At 39.2% G+C, this 22713-nt stretch overlaps 1 protein-coding gene across 1 annotated transcript; it reads left to right on the forward strand.

Moving 5' to 3' along the window:
* Positions 1 to 12796: 12796 nt before the first annotated feature.
* On the forward strand, positions 12797 to 21256 carry LOC128487279 (hematopoietic prostaglandin D synthase-like). The gene is made up of 5 exons (XM_053461589.1): positions 12797 to 12938; positions 17122 to 17214; positions 19170 to 19279; positions 19989 to 20087; positions 21022 to 21256. The coding sequence occupies exons 1-5, from the start codon at positions 12806 to 12808 to the stop codon at positions 21184 to 21186; spliced, it is 600 nt and encodes a 199-aa protein (XP_053317564.1). The 5' UTR covers positions 12797 to 12805; the 3' UTR covers positions 21187 to 21256.
* Positions 21257 to 22713: the final 1457 nt, after the last annotated feature.

Below are 22713 nucleotides of genomic sequence, written 5' to 3' on the forward strand. Positions count from 1 at the left end.
TATCAACATATAATTGCCAGTGGGAACATATGCAAGAAGCTATAAGAAAACACTGGAAAGTCTTAAGAACAGACCCGATGTTAGCATCTGTGATCCCAGATGGGGTTTCCTTTACTGCAAGAAGAGGTAACAACCTGAAAGATTTATTAGTTAGAAGCCACTACGTAGCAAAGAATCAACAATTTTTTGGAACAACAAATCCACGTTTAGGATGTTATCCCTGTGGAGATTGTGTAGCATGTAAAAATATTGTTCGGGCCAATACATTCAAAACAGCAGATGGATCTCGCGAATATTCTATCCGCCAATATATATCCTGTAGTACCAAAAATGTGATCTATTATGCAACATGTGGATGTCCTAAAATATATATAGGATTAACATCAAGAGAATTACGAATCCGCACCCGAGAACATGTACGAGACATCTTGGCGGCTAAAAATGCGTCAGATTGGACAATATTAAAAACAATACCACGTCACTTTAAAACCTCACATAACTGTGATCCCTCAAGTTTTCAAGTTAAGGGAATTGAAAGAATCAACACAGGAGTACGAGGAGGTAATGTTAAGAAAATTTTAGCTCAAAAGGAATGCAGGTGGATTGTACAATTGGGTACTATGACACCTGCTGGCCTGAATGAGCAATTGTCCTTTTCTGCTTTTTTATAAATAACTCTTGTTCCTTTCTTCCATTGGTGATTTTAATATTTTGTTTTTATTTCCTTCCTTGTAGTATATATGTGATGACAAGATACCCCTAGTAATAAGCCTTTGAAGATCCAGATGAAGAAAATGAATGAAAATTAACATCCAGAGGAGCCAGTAATTAGTTAATAACATCAATATACATAATATGCATAACACTATTTTTATTTATTTTTATTCATTTTTACCTTAAATATGCATTGTTTTATTTAAATAGTCATCAATGTTTTTTGCACTGTCACTTTACTGATCAACACATGGATTTGATAATTATTTATTTAATTTAATGAAATTTTTTCCTTTTTCATCTTGTATTTAAATATGTTGTAGTCATTATCACATTGAAGATTAATGAATTGATTATATATATTTTGAGTATTTATGCACATTTATTTATTTATTAATATGCAGTACATGCATGAGGAGATACAATTATTTATGCACTTCAACCACTGTATTTATTTATTATATTTATTTATATAATATATTTATTTCAAATATACATTCAATGCACTTTAAACCCACACGTAATATGTATATGTTTATTGGGTCCGTTCCTGGAGGCATAGGTGAGGCTGACGCTGGCACAAGATAGTTGCAACGAGTCCCTGGGAAGTTCCGAGCCGAAACCTGGTGCGCCGGTGCGGCGATTCGCCGTCCTTGGGTCCTGTCTTTGGTCGGGCGCCCCGCCCGTGGCGCGCATGCTCGGGAGATAGTCTCTCGGGCTTGCGTGCCATGAGGTGGGACGTCCGATACGAAGCAGTGAATTGTGGGGCGGGGACGCAACACCGGCGCCAATTAGGGTTTCGGCGCGCAACTTCTAGGGGAGGGGTATAAATATTAGTGTAGGATGAGGGAATAACAGCGACCCCTTGAAAAAGGAGAACCGAAACGGCGTAGGGGAAGTGGTGGACAATATGGGTAAGGAGCATACCGCTCTTAGAACAGTATTTATATCATTGTATTGAACTGTAGACTTTGCATTGATGTCGTTAGTGCTCTATATATTTATCAAGTTAAGAGGTGCACTCCATAGTGAGTATTATTAATTATGCACTTTTTGATGGTCATATATTTGATAGATGCACTCTATATAGAGTAATATTCAATTATATCCAAATGACTTAGCACTTTATGATTCTTATGTTGATTTATATGCACTTGAGACACTTTATACAACATACAGCCATATTCCCTCCATGTGCTCTGATTTTCTTCCTTAAATCTCTGTTGTCTATATAATGAAATACTTTATATATGTTTTTTACTAATTTTTTGTACAATAATAAAACAATATATTTTATATAAGGGCTTTTGTAGAACTCTTTTTTTGCTCAGTGTACATAAGTATATACACGCACGGACACACTTATCTCTGCTCCTGTGGCTGTAGGGTTGTGTCTGGGGATCCTGAAATAGTAACTCACAAATACACTTGATGCAGAAGAGTGACCCCATGCACTAAGTGGGTTCTCATATCACCAATTGCAATTTGTAGTTGTGCAGTACAGGTAAATACATAAATTATTTAGCTAGTTCATATCACTTTTTTTTTTCTGAAGGATTACATAGTTAAATCAGTAAGACTATAAAACTATTTAAACTATGCAGTACCAGTGCAATCCTCCTTGCAGGAGAAACTTGCCTTTGGCCGTTTATGATTTGGGATGAATGTAGAAAAGTAAAAACCACAACTCTTCTGCAAACATCTGCTTTAGTGAATAAACCCCCAAAAATTATGCATGATAGCACAGGCAATGATGTTAGTTTTAGAATGTTTAGGCTTAATGCTATGCCCAACTGACCTATCTATATTCAGTCAGAGACCTGATGATCACAAATACAAACATTTGCAAATTTAATAGCAGTTTCAATAACAGATTTTTTGTACCAAGTGTTGGTTGTCGTGGTCAGTGGCATGATTACTTGGATCTTTGGAAATGGTAAAGGAACAGGTCAAGCTTAATTACACAACAAATAATGTTTAACACTGTATATTCCAAGTTACCCAACAAATCTATACATATTACTTTAAGGTCTACACAACAGACAAGGCTATGTAGCTATGATTTGGGCATTTACAAAAAGCTATTATATATGTAGGCTGAGCAATGGAGACACATTAGCTTGCAATGAAGTGGGTCACAAAGCTTCCACACAAAGATCCTACAGTAGTCTTTATGATATCATGTAAAGGTCTCAAAGGAGAGGAGTGTATGCCAAGGATTAAATATTCCCTCAGGAAACTGTTTTATTTTTTGTGTGGTCCAAATGCATAATGAAATTTGGCCAAGCAAATATCCTGCTGCCTACTACCCCGTGGAATAGTCTCTGCCAGTCAGCTCCAGCACCAGCTAGTGTCTAAGAGGGTCTAAGAAGACCTCCCTGTGTGGGCAGAAAGTGCTCCTTTCGACTGCAAAGGCCACTGATTGGGTACTTTAGGCCAATTAGTGGTGCAAACACATGACCATGAGTAGTGGGCCGCAGTTCTGCCTTCCAGACTTGTGCATTTGGATTCTCTGAATCTCTAAAAACAAGAAGGGAACTCCAACAAAAAGTGGCAGAGAGCTCCAAATTTGTGTTTGCATTTTGTTGCTCTCACACACTCTTATGGGCTCTTAATGTCTCCCTACCTTCTCCGCTGATCACTTCAGGGTCCCTGTCTCCTTTTCCGCAGCTCTGCTTCTTCACCTGCCTGTTTTGTTTTTTTTGCCTTCTTTTTTTGTCCACTTTTCTTCCTGGTGTCAGCTTCGGTAACCAGGCCTCCCGGATGTCAGGCCCCGGGCCAGCAGGTTGGGTAGGAGCCTAGTTACAGGGGATACCAGGGGCTCTGTCTGTACCCATTGATGCATCATGACTGGTAGGTAGGTATAGAGAGGCACACAACAGACAGAAAAGCAGACAGTGGAGTAAGAGATACATTTCCACACCTCGCTTTCTATGCCAATTGGTCTACATTATTCTGGCTTTTTGGAGCACTTCTGCAAAAAATGTAGGATGGAGATGGAAAAAAAAACCCTCAGAATTTTTCAAAACTGAAAGTGCAGGAAATTTGGTGTCCGAAAAAGAATGGACCAAAAATTACATTAAACATTTGTCCAAATCGTTAGTCTACTGACTTCATCACGAATATGAGAAGTGAATGTCATTTTTTAATGAATTAAATTTTTTGGGATGTAAACAAATTGTGTGCTAAATAAGTACCACATGATTTTATAATTTCATGGTGTTTTTTTATTTATTCAGGCAGTTGAAATGAACTTTTGTATTTCCGTTCCCTTTATCCCTTTTATAGTACTTGAAAGCTACATACATATTTCACTGTTGGCTTCCAGTAGTGAATAATACTTATTTACCATGTTATGTAGTGTTTGGCAACATGTTTTAGACCCATGGAAGCTGGAATGAGACCCGTGGAATCTAAGTGCTAGCAACTTGTGCTAAGGTTTTAAAACTGCCAGGAACAATGGCTAACTTAACTGATCATCCCTAAATAATGTAATTCCTACAACTCCTACTAGTTGGATTTAGTGTAGCAGCATAAGTGCAGAGTTCTGGTTTGGTTACATGTTTACAATGGACATGCTTATCAATAAATGATGGAAACACAACTGTACGAGTTTAATATTTCCAGTTGATTATTTGACAGAAACTTCCCGTTTTATTTATTTAACCCCTTAATGACAAAGCCCGTACATGTACGGGCTCAAAATACATTGTTTTCAATGGGTTTAGGGACCGCCCATTGTCCTTAAGGGGTTAAAAGCCTAAGTTTTAATGTTTATTTGACTTGATACCTAGTAGCCCACTGCATATTTCATGCTCATGGGCTCCCAGACCTGATAATCATCCATGTTTAATCATGTTGTTGTGACCTTCGTAACCTAGACCAAATCCTTAGAATAGCAGACGAGGGAATTTACAGTCAGCATACATAAATATTAAAGTTATGTTGCAGCAGAGCAAAACTTCTCAATTCTCTCACGTTACGGTTCGATATCTCCAGAACAAGAACTGGTCCTACATAATGAATAGACTGATTTTAATAACTATCTCTATTTTATGTATGCATTATGCATGGCCAGCTTAACCCTTTCTGGAAAGGAAGCTCACAAGGGTTTGGCATGGACTGCTACTCTCCCTCAAACTTGTGGTATCTGCTAATCGGAGAAAAGTGAAACACTGAAATATGACATCATAACAGTTTTCTTTTACACTCGGACCTGGGAAAACGGCCAGTGTGAGGGAGAATTGTAAGCAAGTGGCCTTGTGACCACTTTGAATTACAGGATCCAAGGAGGGAGCCCCAGTTGCCCTTGCCTGAAGGCAGCCCTGTTTCTCTCCAGTGGCAGATCGGGTGCTGTAGTGCATGGGCAGCAGCTGGATATGCCCAGACACATGCTATATGAGCCAATACTGCCTCAACATTACCTGTCTGGCCCTGGGTAGACTAGATGGGCTGAATGGTTCTCATCTGCCATAAAGTTCTATGTTTCTAAAACATGAGAGAAACAGGTGAGTCCTAATGACTTTTTGGTCTATAAAATCTCTTTAGCTACCATACTTTCAAAATGTGGTTCTACTGAATCGTGCTGAAGACCGTATGGAAGCACCCAGTCTGCTTTTACAGTACATGGAACCCAGTCAAACAATCCCTTTACATAATCTCTCTAAAGGCACAGATTAAAAGCTATAACAATTTTTTGGATGGAGGGATTTTATAGATGTACATGATCTAAAATGATTGCCATCTGTCGGTTAATAGCCCTTTGCTTGAATTATTAGCATATTTTTTTTTATCACGCAATCATATAATAAAAAAACATTTAAAGATCAACATCAATGGATTTACATTAATTCCTATACAATGCACTTAATGTGTCCTAGATTTCCCAAAAAAGATATTAGTCTAACATAGACTTGGGATGACAAGGCGGCTCTTGCACTTTAAGGCCAATTGCCACCAAAATTAGTGCAGCAGATGGCTAGATGAGATCAGAGGCCGCACATTACGTCTTTATGCTCACATTGTGTATGGCTGGGCAAATCTAGTTGGTGAGAATGGAACGCTCTGGGCCAGCGCCCACCAGCATTTCCCTGGTGTGCCAGATGGCCAGTCCAGCCCTGGTGAACAAACTACATGATTTGTTGGGCATTCTACACTATAACATGATTAATTAGGCATTCAACCATAATCACAGTACACACACTGTACACATATATATATATGCTCTGATAAGCTCCTGGTACAGTAGTGAGACATTATTGTAGCGGTAGTGCTAATGAAGCGTTGATGTAACCACATAATAGAAGTCATTTGAGAATTACTATAAACCAAACAATGATAATACATTCATGGTTAAACAGGTGGATACCAATACCATTTGTCAAATGAGAAGTGCCCCCCCCAGTGCTAGATACCGTATTTGCTCGATTATAAGACGACCCTGATTATAAGACGACCCCCCAAAATCTGAATATTAACTTAGGAAAAAAAGAAAAAGCCTGAATATAAGACGACCCTAAAGGAAAAAAGTTTTACCAGTAAATGTTAATTCATGTAAACTATTTTTTTTAATAAAAGCTATGATTGAGAAAAATATTTTTTTTTTGTTTTTATTTCTTTTATATTTTCTATTGTATTTTCCAACCTGTCCCCCAGTTACGCACATCTGCCCCCAGGCTTGCCACACCAATATGGCACTGTGGCCCATGATATGCCTTTTAACCCTCTATATGCCACTGTGCCCCATGGTATGCCTTTTGACCCCCTATGTGCCACTCTGCCTCCAGAAATGCCTTATACCCCTATATCCCATTCTGGCATTTAGGGGGTTAAAATGCATATTATGGGGCAGAGTGGCATATAGGGAGGTATAAGGCATTCCAGGAGGCAGAGTGGCATTAAGGGAGTTAAAAGGCATTATATAGAGCACTCTGCCTCCAGAAATGCCTTATACCCCTATATGCCACTCTGGCATTTAGGGGGTTAAAAGGCATATTATGGGGCAGAGTGGCATATAGGGAGGTATAAGGCATTTCAGGAGGCAGAGTGCACTATTAAATGCCCCCTTAACGCCACTCTGCCTCCTGAAATGCCTTATACCTCCCTATATGCCACTCTGCCCCATAATATGCCTTTTAACCCCCTAAGTGCCAGAGTGGCATATAGGGGTGTAAGGCATTCCAGAAATGCCCTACACACACACACACACACACACACACACACACACACACACACACACACTTACTTACCGGTGCTTCCAATTTCCTGCTGTATTGCCGGGGCAGCGGGTTGACGTCTCATTCCGCGGCAGCCGGAAGGAGGTGGAGTTGGCAGCGGGGGTTTGTATGCGTCCGTTGCAAATACCTTCCCCGGCTGTCAGAGATCAGGAACTCTGGAACTCTGATCTCTGACAGTCGGGGAAGGTATTTGCGACGGACGCATACAAACCCCCGCTGCCAACTTCACCTCCGGAAGCACCGGTAAGTGTGTGTGGGGGGGGCGACGACAGGAGGATCCAGGTCCCCTGCAGCGGTGCGGGGGATCTGGATCTTAGTCTCCTAATCAGACCTCTATTTGAGGTCTGATTAGAAGACGACCCCGATTATAAGACGAGGGGTATTTTTCAGAGCATTTGCTCTGAAAAAAACCTCGTCTTATAATCGAGCAAATACGGTAATTGCATCTCTCGTCCTAGTTATGGTATCCTGCTGTGTGTGCCACATCACTCAAACTGTTAAATTGATTTTCATATGTAAAAAAAGGAGAGGAAAAAAAACCTCATGCTTCCTCTATTGAGTCAAAAGTGAATGCAATAATTGTTTCAAAAAGAGGAAATCAAGAATCATCAGAATTACAAAGAGCGTTTCTAGGGTAAATTGCTAAATATGGGTCGGTCAACACAGCAACCAGTTGAATTTGTTCTGTACTTCAAGCTGTGTACCTGAAAAGGGCTTTATAAAGTTTGGACGTTATTTTTCAGCTTCGAGAACCCATCCTTTTTACCCGCCAGTGAGTATTACAGAGAGAATACAGTTTTATGAGCCATCAATGTTTTTTCCTTACTAAAAATTAAAAGTGAAGTGAGAGGGAAAAATTGTCAAAAAAGAGTAACAAAACATGTTAACTTCTGATTATTGTTTATTGAGGTACACACCTTACCCAGAGCCAACACTTTGGAAGGAATGCAAACATTTCTAGAATAAAATACTCATGTTCCAGCAGTTTGTACTGATCTGCTTGCTTTAAAAACATAATTTAATTAAGTTACATAAAAACCCACTAGTACTAAATTAAACAGATGGGGGGGGAAATCATTGAAGGTTAGGCAGGGCCGATCTGGGATAAAGGCAGGGCCGGCAACCGGTTTATGGAAATAACTAATATTTATCTCTCTTTCTTGTTAACTCATTAAAAGTGTAGAAGATTTTCATTTTCTCTGGTCACAATTTCCTTTGTATATTGTTCAAATGCATTCTAATTTGTTGTCAAAAAATAAGTGACCCTTTACTTAAAATACAGCAACTGGGATTTCCTGCTTTTTAGTAAAATCAGCAGTTTTTAAACATGCAGATAATTTAGAAAGTAATTAATAAGACTACAGCTAAGCAGTTGTAAAAAGTAGCATATGCTTTTAAGTTGTATTGTAATCTTGCACTCATTGTATAATATGATATTTTCTTTCGTCTGTTCATATGTATGTATACATCCTAGAAATCACAGTATTTAATACTTTGGGTTTTCGATTACTTGGTTATAGATTTATTCTTACACATATTAAATGAAAACCAAACACTTGCCAGCCAAATTGATTGAATTACTACATGAGTGTATTCATATTCATAGTAAAACCCAAAAGAAGATGTTGGCATATGTGTATGTACAGTAAATAAACATACGTTGACCCCTTACGTTGAATTCTTTCATTCATTCACTAATCATATAGCTGAATATTCTGCTTTCGTTAATGACTGTGAGGCTTCCGTGACAATGACATAATTAACCAACAACTACTTCCCCAGAATATGCTTATGCCAATTTCTTCATTATTCATATTTCTACTGCAAAATGCGTCTTCTGGACGCTCCAAAGAATTCTGACTTCACTTTCACATAAACTCCATCTCACTCCTTCAACATTTTCAAGTGTTCTTTCTAAATTGTCTCTTTACTTAAAATAAATGTCTTTGCAGTTGTAACCAGATGCTTTGGTTGTCTCTGCCCCTTCTTAAGCTTGTTTCACTTGCCCCTTTTCCTTTTATCTACAAGGGAGGTCCTTGATACCTACTCTATAGATGTGTCTCGTAGTGTCAAACAAATAATAATAATAGTACAAGAGGAGCTTAATTTATGAGGAATGGATGTTTTTTGGAAATGACATGAAATCATAAGATAATGGGTTTTTTTGTACGTAATTTTTGTTTTTTACAGTTCCAAGATATTGCAACTGTAGGATACTGCCGTGCTGCATTTGTGTCATAAAGACAAACACATTTGTCAGAACTCAAACCCAAACCTGCTAAATATATGTATTAAGTTGAAGGTTTAGTCTTTTTTTCCCCAAGATTATGTACGATATCTAGACAACCCATTGGAGCTGAGGAATATATGGTGTTATGCAGAGGTGAACATTCGTGGGCTCAATTTCCTCCAAGAGTTAAATACAAGCCCGCCCTGCATTATAAACCAATCTTTGGTCATTGGGGTGGGGGTCAAGTAACTCTATTCTTCACCTTCAACCCATAAAATAACCTGTCAAAAACCCAAGGGTAATGAACCTCCAAGCAACTTGATTGTTACGTCTCAGAACGGGGAAATACTACTGCTATTGCTATTGCTATTGCTACTGTGACTATGCCTCATCTACCTGCTCACATTCAAAGAAAATAGTGCTTGGTTCTCTCTGCTTACAAGAAACATTTTGAGTTTGTTTCTTCCTTCAAATTTTGTGTGAAACACATATACTGGTAATAAAAATCACCAGTAAGCCGGAAAAGCAAGAAAGCATCACTACAGTAAACTTTCACTAATAGTAGAGTAGGTTGCATCATGAATTAGGTCTAAAATTCTAGTTATTAATAAGTGACCTTATCTAACTCAACTCATTATTATTAATAGTTTACCTTATCTAATTCTATATAGATAATTTAGATAATTCTATATCTAACATTTGAAATAAAAGAGTCGTGGTATAATGTTCAGGTCACGTTGTCTGGGCAAAGGATCACACATCACATTCTCCCCCAGCTGGCTGTGACAAAGTCCAAATTAACCGGGTTAATAATCTGTATCAAATTATTTACCTACAAGTGTTGAGATATGTAGAATCTTTGATTTTTTTTAAACCTAAAAAACAGATTTGTGAAATTTCATGAGACTAGTAAATTTTTGCAGTTTTGTTTCATTAGATTTATTTGAATTTATCACATATCTAGCACAGCCTGTAGTGTTATTTCGGTGTTTATTACAATCAGGGCCGGCCTTAGGGGTGTGCGACCTGTGCGCCCCTGTGCGCCATGGTTGCAGGGGCGCCTGACCGGGACTTAGATTAAAGCATCGTTTTTTTTTTTTTGTTTTTTTTTTTTAAACTTTATTTAACATCATTGATGTTAAATAAAGTTTAAAAAAAAAAAAACGATGCTTTAATCTAAGTCCCGGTCAGGGGCGCCGAGCGGTTGCTCGTGAAGTTCTCGGCAACCGCTCGGCGCCCTTACTCTCCGTGACTCCGTCGCGGTGCCAGCATCTCATGTTGAGCGCCGGACTATACCGGCGCTCAACATGAAATGCCGGCAGAGCGAGAAGACGGATGCCTGCCGCTCTTACCGCAGGACTCCGGCAACAAGGTAAGTGGGGGGGGGTGTAGTTTGAAGGGGCAGAGGGGGGGGCAGTTTGAAGGGGCAGGGGGGGGTAGTTTGAAGGGGCAGAGGGGAGGGGTAGTTTGAAGGGGCAGAGGGGAGGGGTAGTTTGAGGGGGGGTAGTTTAAAGGGGCAGAGAGGGCGGGTAGTTTGAAGGGGCAGAGAGGGGGGTAGTGAGGGGGGGCGCCAGAGGAGTAGTCCGCACAGGGCGCCACAACGCCTAAGGCCGGCTCTGATTACAATCCTTTCTATTTTTAGAAAGCAAACTTTAGTGCTTTCTTCAGCCATCTGTTCTCTGGAACGTCATCTGGATGGACTTATAATGAATGCAATTATGGTTAATGAACACTCGCTTGATCTGTTTCAGAGAGGATGGGAATCCATTTACCTTTGTAGAATAGACTGAGTGGTCACTTTGCACTTTTTATCGGGTTTTGTTGTTTATAGGAAGCAATCTTATCTGTTCTTAACTTTAAATTATTTGTGGAGGGGCGCCAAATACAGGGTCTCCCTGGGTGCCAAATACTCTAGGTAGGCCCCTGCGGAGAGCTGATTTGTTTTCCTTTAAATGCTGTTCCGCCTGGGCCGGGAGCTGTCTATACACAATTACCACGCACCCACTTTTGTTAAATGGGCCTGCTATGGCTGATTAAATGGCGTCACAGAGTCTCCGGTGCTGAAACTTCAATGCACCTGCAAGTAGGTTGTTCTTGTAGGCCAAAACTTTAACCAGGTCAATCTCCTGCAAGTTTTAGGGTAAGCATTCAAGTTTATAATAGTCAGTGAATTTGTATTTGAGAAGACCCTTTGTACTTCCTACTTTATGTTCTTCTTTACAGTGCCTAATATGCCTGAAGTTCCTTTCTGGAGAAAATAGGATGATTTGTAGCATCCTACATTGTCACAGATTTTGCATTATGTAACCTTACAGAGATAAACCGTGAATGGCGCACACTTGAAAATCAGTGTTTAAAACAGCAGGTGTATTGCTGAAGTATTTTTGTTAAGAGGACTCAAGTAAAAAAGCCGCATACAGAGGAGTAATTTTGCTTTCTTGAGAACTTTCTCAATGGGGCACAGCAGGAAACAAAAAGTGCGAAGCCACAGCCAGCTAAAAAAAATACAAGGCAATTTCAAAAGACTTTCAAAGGGATTCATCCCTGTATTTGTGTTTTTGGTGTATATCTTTAAAGTAGTGATGTTAATTATACATGACACTCCAATTACACAATAATGCAAGTAGAGTTGAGCGTACCAAAGAATAGGTCACAACTAAAACTTATCATCTTGAGGTATTAGGGTATCTCACTTTTAGTTTTTTAGGGAGAAAACCCACTATTATCCCCTGTAACTGTAAGACCATTGCTTGAGTTTCTAGTGCGTTGTTTTGAAATGAATGGAGGCCTAAACTGTGTTGACTTAGAAAGTGTCCCCAAGTATGATTATGGCTGTCTCCGCATCTCACCAGTGGTCGCCTGTTTGACAGATTTTAAAGGGGCTAGGTAAACGATTAGTGCCCCGAATGAACATTTTCAGTAATATGCATGGAATATTTCACCACTAAAATGCCATATCAAGTTGCTGCTCTCTAGAAAGTGGAGAGTGGTACCATGTTGTCTATGAAAATACAGAAAACAAGTAAGAGTCGGGGTGATACCTTTATTGGATTAGTAGAATTAGAAGTAGAAGTATTGTCTTCATAATTCATATTCTTATTCTACTCAGCGAGTAAAGGTATAACATTGTCATTACTGCTTCCCACTAAAACTTAGTCTACTGATAGGACAAAACAAAAAAAGGTGTAGTTAAGCATCTACTTAGAATTATGGAAAATCCAAGCCACGCCATAATGTGTGCAATATAATGAGACAATGCAGTGGGAAGTGCTGATGTTCTGAAAACCAACGTTCCATTAATAACAAATTTCCAATCTATTTGTGTTTATTTACCATGTTGTTCCTGGTCTTTTAAAACAGCCAGCTAAAGTCAATATATCTCAATAAATTCATTAAAGCATCACAAACTCCAGCAGCACTCACTCTGAGAAAATAATAATTATTTTTTGTAATATTGTGACTAGTTTATTTTCAATGCACTTTATTTCCAATATTTAAATTCCTTTTTATAGTATGGTTATGCAGTCATCAGATGCAGGAAACGTGTTGTTCTTGTGTACTGTTAAAAGGGTTTTGAAGCTTATGCACATGTATGTTGCCTTTTATTCCTTTCTAGAAACTGACCATGCCTAACTATAAGCTTACATACTTTAACATGAAAGGAAGAGGAGAACTTATCCGCTACATCTTTGCCTATATGAATGCGGAGTACAAGGACATCAGGATTGAACGTGGAAATTGGCCAGCCATCAAACCTTGTAAGTATTGAGACTATAGTGCTGCCACAAGACGTTGCGTTTCAATAACACAGTTTTTAGATAACATTCCAAAATAAGGTTTGGATGGAGATCTTCTCCTAAGGATAAAACAAGGAAGAACGGTTTAGTCTGCCATGCTTGGCAGTGCTTCTGAAAAGTGAAATTTTTGTTCCATTTTGCTCCAGCATGCTAGGATGCATATATTATTTATTAAAAGTAAGCACTTGAAAAGTTGCTATGGTGATCAGACCATATTTAAAAATCACCATATTAATGTCAGCAATTATCAATCAGGTGTATTAGAGATGATATAAGCTCTTCTGCAGTAGATTCAGAGAGACGTGTTTCAAGTGATCTTAAATATCACAAAGAGTTTTAAGCCATAGGACATGATATTCATAATGTTGTCAGAACATTGATGTAAATGGTGCTTTACTAAGAAATTAAATACACATCTCTTGATATAATCTAAATTTAAAGTAAGCGCTTTTACCAGTGATTGTAAATTAGTACTAAAATGTAACATGAGAAATGTATGTCTAAGTAGTAAGGCAATGTTCATACATTCCTATACGACAGGTAGACTAGGTATGTTAATGTTAAAATATTTGAGAGGGTGGCAGAAGTAACTTTTCTTCTTATTGAAGCCCTAAGGTCAGTGCTTAGAAAATGGTTCCAAGTGTCGATTAAGACCATGGTGGAAACTGGATTATCTAGTCTTCATCTTCACGTGGTGCACTCCCTGAAAGGATATGAGACCTCTTCCTTTTGTCCCCAGCCCAAAGGCCATCAGGAGGGACAGATATTTTTGGTCCCTCTAGGAGATGTAGCTCCCCACACAGGTGGTACCTCACCAGTGGGATTCAGTGGGATCACTGTAACAATGTGTGAAAAAATGGTGATTTCCATTAAAATTCTTAAAAATTATTACTGTAGCCACAAAAAAGGCCGCCTCTGCCCCAGCTCTTTTGGCTGTCATCAAAATAAATATGTTACACCAAAATACTAGTGACAAATAGAAAATGAAAGTGTTTGGAAGGGTCCCAAGCTGCATTGTACACTTACCACCAGTCATAAAAGGTACACAGTGTGACCTGCACTATTACCCCTATAGTGAAATGAGCCAAGATCCGAGACCTAGTCTACAGGCTCCGAAACAACCTTGAGGCTTCAAGCTATCCTAGGAGTAACAATCGAAGACATTGTGTTAGTTTAGACAAATTTTATTTTATTTCATTTTGGTGAGTGTGCACATACAGATAGAAATGTAGAACTTAGATACAAATGTTCTGAATGCCAAGCTATATCTTGGGTCCTAGTGTAGCCTAGTGTAGCTGCTTTGTAACATTTGAAAAAACATACCCTTTCAAGGTTACAATGTATTTCAGACATACAAACCAAGTGTGTTTCTTCTGGGAAAGGAAGGTGTTATGCTTTTTGAAGATGTGTAGAAATGGACTGCTAGAAAAATTCCAACTAATGGACATCAGTTTAATGCAGAAAAAATGCTTTCAAAACAACAAATTATGAAAATACTTCTTTGCTTTTGAATCATAGTTACTGATAAACTTTCTTTACTGTTAGAGCTACAAGGTTAAAACCATTTAATGCGGATTCAGGGTCTATTACTTCATTTTCATGGTCAGATTTAGATACCAGGTCCCTTGGTAACTCATTTCTAGGTGGGCAGGGGCATTGCATGAACTTTGACGAATTATTACTTTGATTATTAATATTATTATTACTACTAGTATTACATCCTTTTAAAGAAACAGACTGATATTTTTTCTTTAAAAAAATGTAGCCTCACTGTGTTCTGCAAGTATTTATTGAAGAAAACCCCGGAGAGAGAATTAGCATTCTATACGTATACAGTGACCCTCAAAATTACGTCACTTTTAGTGCCCATTTACTATAGAAAAGGTTTAAGAGGTCTCTCCCTCTTCGTCTTTAAAATAGTTAAAGCAGACCTTTACGTGAAAAACACCTAATTCCGAGAAGCAAGGTTTCCAGATCAAACTCTAAAATATGTGAGTACGATACATCTTTGGGTCAGTGGAGTGTGAGGCCTACTCAACTGGGACTTACGAGCTAAAGCTTAGCTATTCAAAAGGATCATGTTATATTTGTGCAGAACTCACCACTAAACTATGATTACTAGCTTGAGTAACGCAATTTCTTCCTGGTTAAAGGCCCATTAATTACCGTAAGCAAGTACAGCAAGCAGAATGCTCGTATACCAATATGTCAAATCGAAACATGGAGTGCAGTTAAAGGAGAACATATTTCTCATTTTTAAGTCCCTACCAAATGATGCATGAACCTCCCAACAGTCTGCGTTTTTCAGTCTCCCTGCCGAAGATAGCTGCCCTGCTGTCCCGGTTTTGTGGGCAATGAAAATCATGGGCTGGTTGGGCAGGTCTTCTGTCTGGCCCAGGGAGTTGAAAAGTCAATGGAGGTCTGTGCTGTTACAACATAGTTGAAGCTCCCAAGTGGCCACCTTGCGATGCCCTGAAGCTGAGCAATGCGAGGTGGCTCTTTGGGTAATGTGGATGGATGATCATGCCTAGGAAGTGCCAACCTCCATGGTCACCCACACCCTTTCCCATTTCTTGCCACCAATTTAGACACCTGAAATGTAGGGAGAAGTATGCATGTTCTCACAAGCCTACTACCTTATACATAACCATACCTGATAACTCCCCAGATTTGACCCACACAGGGCTAGCCCGTCCACAAAGCTGACTAGCCCTGTCCCTCCCCCAAAAGGGGAACACTCCATGGCCTCATCTGGTAAATTCCCAGGTATGTACATAGCTTTGAGAATAGCACAGGGTTTAATTAGAGATTTTGTGTTTTCTTGGTCTTGTTTTGATCTTTGTCTCTGCCAAAAATCCCTAAAGCGCATCAGGGATATTTAAAGTATTTAAAACATCCCCACACTGACATGTCTATTTTTTTTGCTTAATGTATAAGTTGACCATTACGACTGTGTGCCCCTCTTTAAGCCCAACTGATATACCATTACTTTTATTTGTATTGAGGGGGAAGCGGGCAGAGCTAGTGCTAAACTGATTCCTTCTTTATGCCCATATTGCTCCTAAACAGTTTGTGATCTAGCTTCCAGCAACCCAGAACTTTGCTGTTTCTGTCTAAAAACATTGTGAGAGATGTGCTAATAGTGGACGATTTCAGCATTTTTTGCACCAGCTGGAAGAGTCATGAGTCAAGTTGCCCTGGACCCCTCAACCCCTAAGGACCACTGCACCATTTTCCTTATTGGTAACTGGCCTTAACGACAGTTCTGATGGAGAAAGGTTATATTGGCAAATGGATCGATCTACTTCAAATAATAGACTTTTCAATACATACTATATAAAAAAACAACGAAATGAACAAATTCTCCCTAGGATTCAGTTTGTTTATCTATACATAAACATTTTAACGAACTATATATACCTTGAGTGATAGCAACCACAACTCAGGGGAGGTACTGCAGAATGTATACAGGATAAAACACGGGTCAAGCATGCCAAAACTGCAAGGGGAACTCTGGAACATAATTATACCTCCAGAACAATAATTGCTAAAGCTTGAAATAATGATATACCCTAGATCATGCTTCCTACCAGTAAACATTGTTGGATTTGAATGGAAGAGGGTGGTGGAGAGAAGGTCATGACCCATTTTATTTCTTTTCACGTGAGCTTGCTTTAAAATAAAGTACTTAAAACATCGGTATTTATTTCCAAGCAGGCTAATTGCAGAACACAAATATGCATTAAGTAATAATTGTTAGCAATTATGCAATGTTAGCAGCTGAACAACAAAACAAATGTTTGGTGATAACATCTTATCAAATTTGTGGTCTCTCGTTTCATCCTGACCTTTGTTCACTTAAGCAAAGGGCCAGCGATGTACCAACGGCTATAACTAGTTAAAAAATGAAAATAATCTTCCTAACAACGGCTCAACAACCAATCCATGGTCTTTCTGTCTTTATAGAAGCTAATAAACTTTGAACCAAAGATGAAGTCAGGATTTCAGCCATACAATCTCATTAATGCACTTAAATGTGTAGCACTTAGCCGTTGCTTCATATGGTGCCGCATTTATAGCAAAAAGGTTTTGAGAAATAAATACTGAAATATATGTCTCCAACAATATATGTTTCCTCCTGTAGCTATTCCATACGGGAAGCTTCCAGTTTTAGAAGTTGATGGGGTCATTCTTCACCAGAGTCTTGCTATAGGACGATATCTGGCAAGAAAAGCAGGTAAGCGCCTTTTAGTGTATACAGGGGGGGGGGCAGGAAAAAGGAAATTAACCCTTTGGAAATACCTGGTTTTCTGTATTAATTGTTCATGAAATGTGATCTGATCTACATCTAAGTCAAGTATAGACAAAGAACTGCGCAAGCTCAACCATATTCCTAGGAACTACCCTCTTAAGGTCCTACTGAGCTTCAGCTTGCGGACAGCCACACTGACATTATGCTTTATAATATCTTGATAAAATTGAGAATTAATTGTCCCCTCAACGATGGTCAGCTGCCCTTCCCATGAAGCAGAAGAGCATCACTTAATCATGAAGCTCCGTTCACCATAATTCTCCATGGCATAAGTAGTGCAGTCTGTTCTTCCCACATAATTCAACCTTAATTTAATTAGTCCAAATGTATACATAAATGCTGGTAATTCCAAAAGGTTCACTTACTTTTTCTTGCTGCTGCTGTGTGTTTGTATATGTATTATTTTATTTCCATCCTTTTATGTGCATTATTAACATCACTTTCAGGCGTGATCTTGGCTACCACTAGTCCACTTAGGACCCTTTAACAAATGCATTACAGGCAGACTGGAGAGAAATTAATAATTTTCTCACAGTGATACATATACCAGGGAGAAAGAGGGAGCTTTTGTAGCAAGTAACAATAATGATTCATCATTTAGACAGATTACATATCAAAAAAATGACCATGAATAATAAACGGAGCTTTAAATATAGGTTTGTGATTGATAGATATAGATTTTATGCTATATGAGACTGGGAGGACTTCTGTTTATACATTCAGTTGTGATTTTTTTTTTAACAGTCACTTTGATAGCTAAAACTCCAGAGATGTCTGAATTTATTCCGCAGGATTCTATGTGACTCAACGGGACTAGCGATGAGCTTCAACCTTCCTTCTTCTGTACAGTGAAATTCCTATTCAAGACTAGCCTCTGCGGTTTAGTGTACTAGATCCAGAGGCGTATCTAGGGTATGGCAGCTATAGCTCGTGCCATAGGCGCCATTTGAAAGGGGGCACCAGCGAGCGGCTTTTAAACACTGTCTTTTTTTTTTTTTTGATGCGGAGGTGAGAGAGGGATGCCTAGCAATGGCTCGGCGCCCTTCGTTCTCCCCCGCATCAAAAAAAAAAAGACAGCGTTTAAAAGCCACTCGCTGGTGCCCACTGCGTCACTGCTGAGCGCCGAAATATGACGTCATATTACGGCGCTCAGCAGTGAAGCAGCGGGCACCGCAGCAGTGCAGGAAGACAGAAGCCTCCCGTCGCTGGACCTCAAGGTGAGAGAACTACAAAGGGGGAGAGGAAGAGGGTAGTAGGGAAAGGGGAGGGAAAGGGGTTAGAAAGTGACAAGGGAGGGAGAGGGGGTAGTAAAGAGTGTGAATTAACGTGTGGAAGTTTGGACAGGGGCGCAATTTCAGTGCTTGCCATAGGCGCTATTTTCACTAGATACGCCTCTGACTAGATCCACGTAGACAGCTTAGCTGCTGTTAACCTCACCGGGCATTGAAACATGAGTTTAAGATCCATGTTATGTTATTGGCGTTGTCAATCCTGGTTACAGCGCTGTGAAAAAAGTATTAGTCCCCTTCCCGATTTTTTCCATTTTTGCTTATTTTGTGGATTACTGCATTGAAATTCATACAAATTGCAAATTTACGGATTTTTTCAATTTGTACAAATCCCCCATGAAAAAGCTACACAGGCTTGCATTTTCTTGTTCTTCTCACTTCTCTTTTCTCACTCCAGAAACAGTGGTACTGTCAGGGCATATTTAAGGAGTAGACCATTGCTAGGGCCTCATGACCTATCCCAGGCAAGTGAACAAAGGCAATAAAAACAGAATACATTTGGTCTTGGAGACTATTCCTCTTAAAGTAGACACTATGGGAAAAGTGATAATACAAAATTACAATTCATGAGCTTTTTTACTTCTTCAATAGGATTATCAGGAAAGACAGATTTGGATGATGCCCACATTGATGCCTTATTAGATTCAATTGATGACTTTATAGCAGCTTTTCCCCGGTCATACAAAGTTGATGCGGAATCGGTAAGATGGTGGTGTGTTTCAAAATGTGGCCTGTAGAGTACAAAGCTTACTTGGGGGGGGGGGGCACACTTAAAAGATAATTGCGATTGCAATTGATCACACTTCCACGTGGTTGCTGTGGGCTCAAGGGGCAGCTGCTATGGGGCCCCCAGGAATAACTGGGCCCAGGGCAGCTGACCCTTTTGCTGCCCTGAATAAGAATACTTGAAAAGTGTGCTTGATTTTAGTGCTGTATTCCTTGACTAAATCTGTAACGCTAGACCTTTCCAAACTAAAAGCCAAAGGCAATTAGTTGGACTCCTGGAACTCTTGGTCAAGCCAGGGGGTGCAGGAGGGCAGGGGTATGTTTGTATGTATGTAGGGATGCATGTATATGTGAGCGTGTGTGCAGGAGTGTATGTTGGGGCAAAAATGGCACAGACAAGCTGTTTGGGGGTTAGGATGGCACTGAAACTGCTTGGGGTCAAAGGTGGCACTTTGGGACATGATGCTTGGTGAAGTTTCGGTGCCCTGGGGTTTCTAGTTACCTCCCCTCCTGCGGTGTGTGTTTATACCTATATTTATGGATGGTATTATGTACTAGGTTTGTGCTGTATGCTTGCGTGATTGAAGACATTTTGTTCTTGCTGTGGATAAACATCAAGATGGTTTATTGTGTTTGTTTCAGTGTGTTTGTGTATTCAGTGACATTTTATCCCATATCATTTAGAAAAAGAAACAAGACGAATTTCTAAAAACAGCTGCCCCACCTCTGCTGGACGAGTTGGAAAAGAGTTTGGGAGATAAGCAATGGTTTGTTGGCGACTCTGTAAGTAAACCGTGTATATTTGTTTTTTTATTGTACATTTTACTTGTTTTTAAACAAATACTGTGTAGAATAAGCATCGTTTGAGTCTCCAGAAACGAACGTAAGGCTTTGCAGTCTTGTTAGTACTTAGAGTGGAGCCCATTTTTGTAGATATTCTATAGGATGTTTGAAACTTATAGGTAACGGATGCAATACTGTTGTGATTATTGCAGCGGCTAACAGAGAAGAAACTGTTAAGAAAGTAAAGCAAAAGAAGAAACCTTTAGCAAGACATTGGATAGGATTGTTAAAGCGGTTTTGGTAGCGTGAAGGTGTTTGAAATCAGACTGTAGGGAGGGAATTAAAGGAGATGAATTTAGTTAATCGATTCTATGCAATTCACTCTAGGAACTTAAATGCAAACGAGATAGGGTGAATGAATCTGATTAGAACATGATTGAAGATTGTTGGCACAGATAAAGAGAATAGGGTCAGGTTGAAAGGGTGGGTGGAGAGAGCTAGGAAGGTGTGATGCAAGGAAGTAAGTAGAGGTAAGTAGGAGAGGTAGTGGAGGATGGTGCAGATGGATATTGTTGGTAAGTAAAATCCTGCCCCGTGGTTTTGATCTCTTCGTTGGTGGCTGGCAACATCCTGGGAATTAAATTGTGGTGTGGAGGGACAGAGAAGGGAGAAAAAACATGCATCATGGGTTTAAAAAGGAGGATATGAGAGTTTGGCAAGCAAGAAGACACCGTCATTAAGTCAAAGTCATTAAGTTATACTATATTAAAATCCAGTCATTAAAAAAAAACACCCTTTAATCCCACAGACACTGTATCTGTGGGAAACCATGTGTGTCCCTTTTAACCTCATTATTGTATGTGACACAGAATCATAACCTCCTATAAACTATTTCAGATCATGTGAACATTTGGAATTTGTTTTCTCTCTCTAGGTGAGCCTTGTTGACTTTTATTGGGATACTTTCAGTGAAGATTTAGAATGTTTTCACGCTGATTTTGCAAAGGATTACCACAAACTACAAGCTCTGAAGAAAAGAGTTAGAGCCATTCCAGCAATTGCAGCGTGGATCAAAAGGCGCCCCATCACTAAACTCTAAGCGAAAATAACTTTACCCACTATGAAAAACATTGTAATCACGTTGCAGCTTAAATAAAATCCATTTGCAATGAACACAATGCTGACTTTTTTCCCCATACTTAGTTTTTTAGGTTTTCAAATAAGATGCATAATCTTAAGGAATGAACACAACTGCACTTATCTAGGAACATAGATTTGATAGAGGTAATATAAATGTATGGCAGGCAATACGTGGGTGCAGTGGCTGATGGCGATAATTCTTCAATTGGCATAGACGCGAGCACAGGTGTAATGTCTTAACATTGACGAGTAAATGTGTTCAAATATTTACAGGAAATATTGCCTAACGCAAGGGGTTTGAATTGGGGGTGAAAGCCACATACAAGGCTCAAGCCTGCCACATCAAATGGGAACAATAAAACTCGGAGGAGCACGGACGGTGTTGTGCAGCAGTTTCTCAGTGGCTGCACTACGCAAATTATCTATCTATCTATATAAATATAATGCATGTTAAACGTTTTTGAGTGGACATTGTATTAGGACATCTTTTGGATGCAGACTGAAAGAACCTTCATCTGCCTACAAAGTTTATCTAAATTTTTTTCCGTCTGAGCCTAGCCTGCTTAACCCCTTCGTGACAAAGGCTGATTTTACTTTTTGTACCCTTCGTGACAATGGCTGTTTTAACATTTCTGCGCTGCTCCTGTTTAGCTGTAATTTTCTTCTTTCCCGTTTACTGAACCCACACACATTATATAGTTTTTTCAGGACAAGAAGGGCTTTCTTTAGATGACATTGTTTTGATTGTATCATATTATTTACTATTAAAAAAAGTATAAAATATGGTGAAAAATTTAGAAAAAAATGACTTTCTAACTTTTAGTTGAAAAATCTTTTACTCATCTATAAAAGGTAATGAAAAAACCTGCTAAATAGATTGTACTGTTTGTCCTGAGTTTAGAAATACCCAATGTTTTTATGTTTTTTGCTTTTTTCTACACATTACGGGGCAATAAGTACAGGTAAGCGTTTTGCTTTTTCAAAGCCATATTTTCCAAATCTGGTAATTCTTCCCCCCATGTGCCATTTCGGGTATATTTGAAGCCGGCCAATGCAATTTACCCCATCAAGTCATATATTTTTGAAAACTAGACAGCCCGGGGTATTCCAAATGCTAGTATTTTAACCCTTTCCAAGCACTAATTCTACCATCAGCCTTTGTCAAACTTTATGGTAGTAATTTTTTTTGCATTTGTTTTTTCACACACATTTTACTTCAGGTATGAATAAACAGGTTCTGGTATATGTCATAAAACACCCCAATATGTGTTTAGCAACATCTCCTGAGTACAGCGATACCTCACATGAATGATTTTGCCTGGCTGTTTGGGGGCAAAAGGGGATCCACTGCCCATGCCCTATTTGGTACATCTTTGAGCCGGGCCATTTCAGTGTGCCCAACAAAACCATATATTTTTGAAAACTAGACACACCAGGGTATTTTAAATGCTGGTATTTTAACTCTTTGCATACACACATTTTACCA

This window comes from Spea bombifrons, chromosome 1 (assembly GCF_027358695.1).
Source record: "Spea bombifrons isolate aSpeBom1 chromosome 1, aSpeBom1.2.pri, whole genome shotgun sequence".
Lineage (NCBI taxonomy): Eukaryota > Metazoa > Chordata > Amphibia > Anura > Pelobatidae > Spea > Spea bombifrons.

Bases quoted from the DNA above. Each gene is read 5' to 3' on its own strand.
- LOC128487279 (XM_053461589.1), top strand. From the start codon at position 12,806: ATGCCTAACTATAAGCTTACATACTTTAACATGAAAGGAAGAGGAGAA. The intron at 19,280-19,988 runs GTAAGATGGTGG...CATATCATTTAG, and splicing joins ACAAAGTTGATGCGGAATCG to AAAAAGAAACAAGACGAATT. The intron at 20,088-21,021 runs GTAAGTAAACCG...TTCTCTCTCTAG, and splicing joins AATGGTTTGTTGGCGACTCT to GTGAGCCTTGTTGACTTTTA.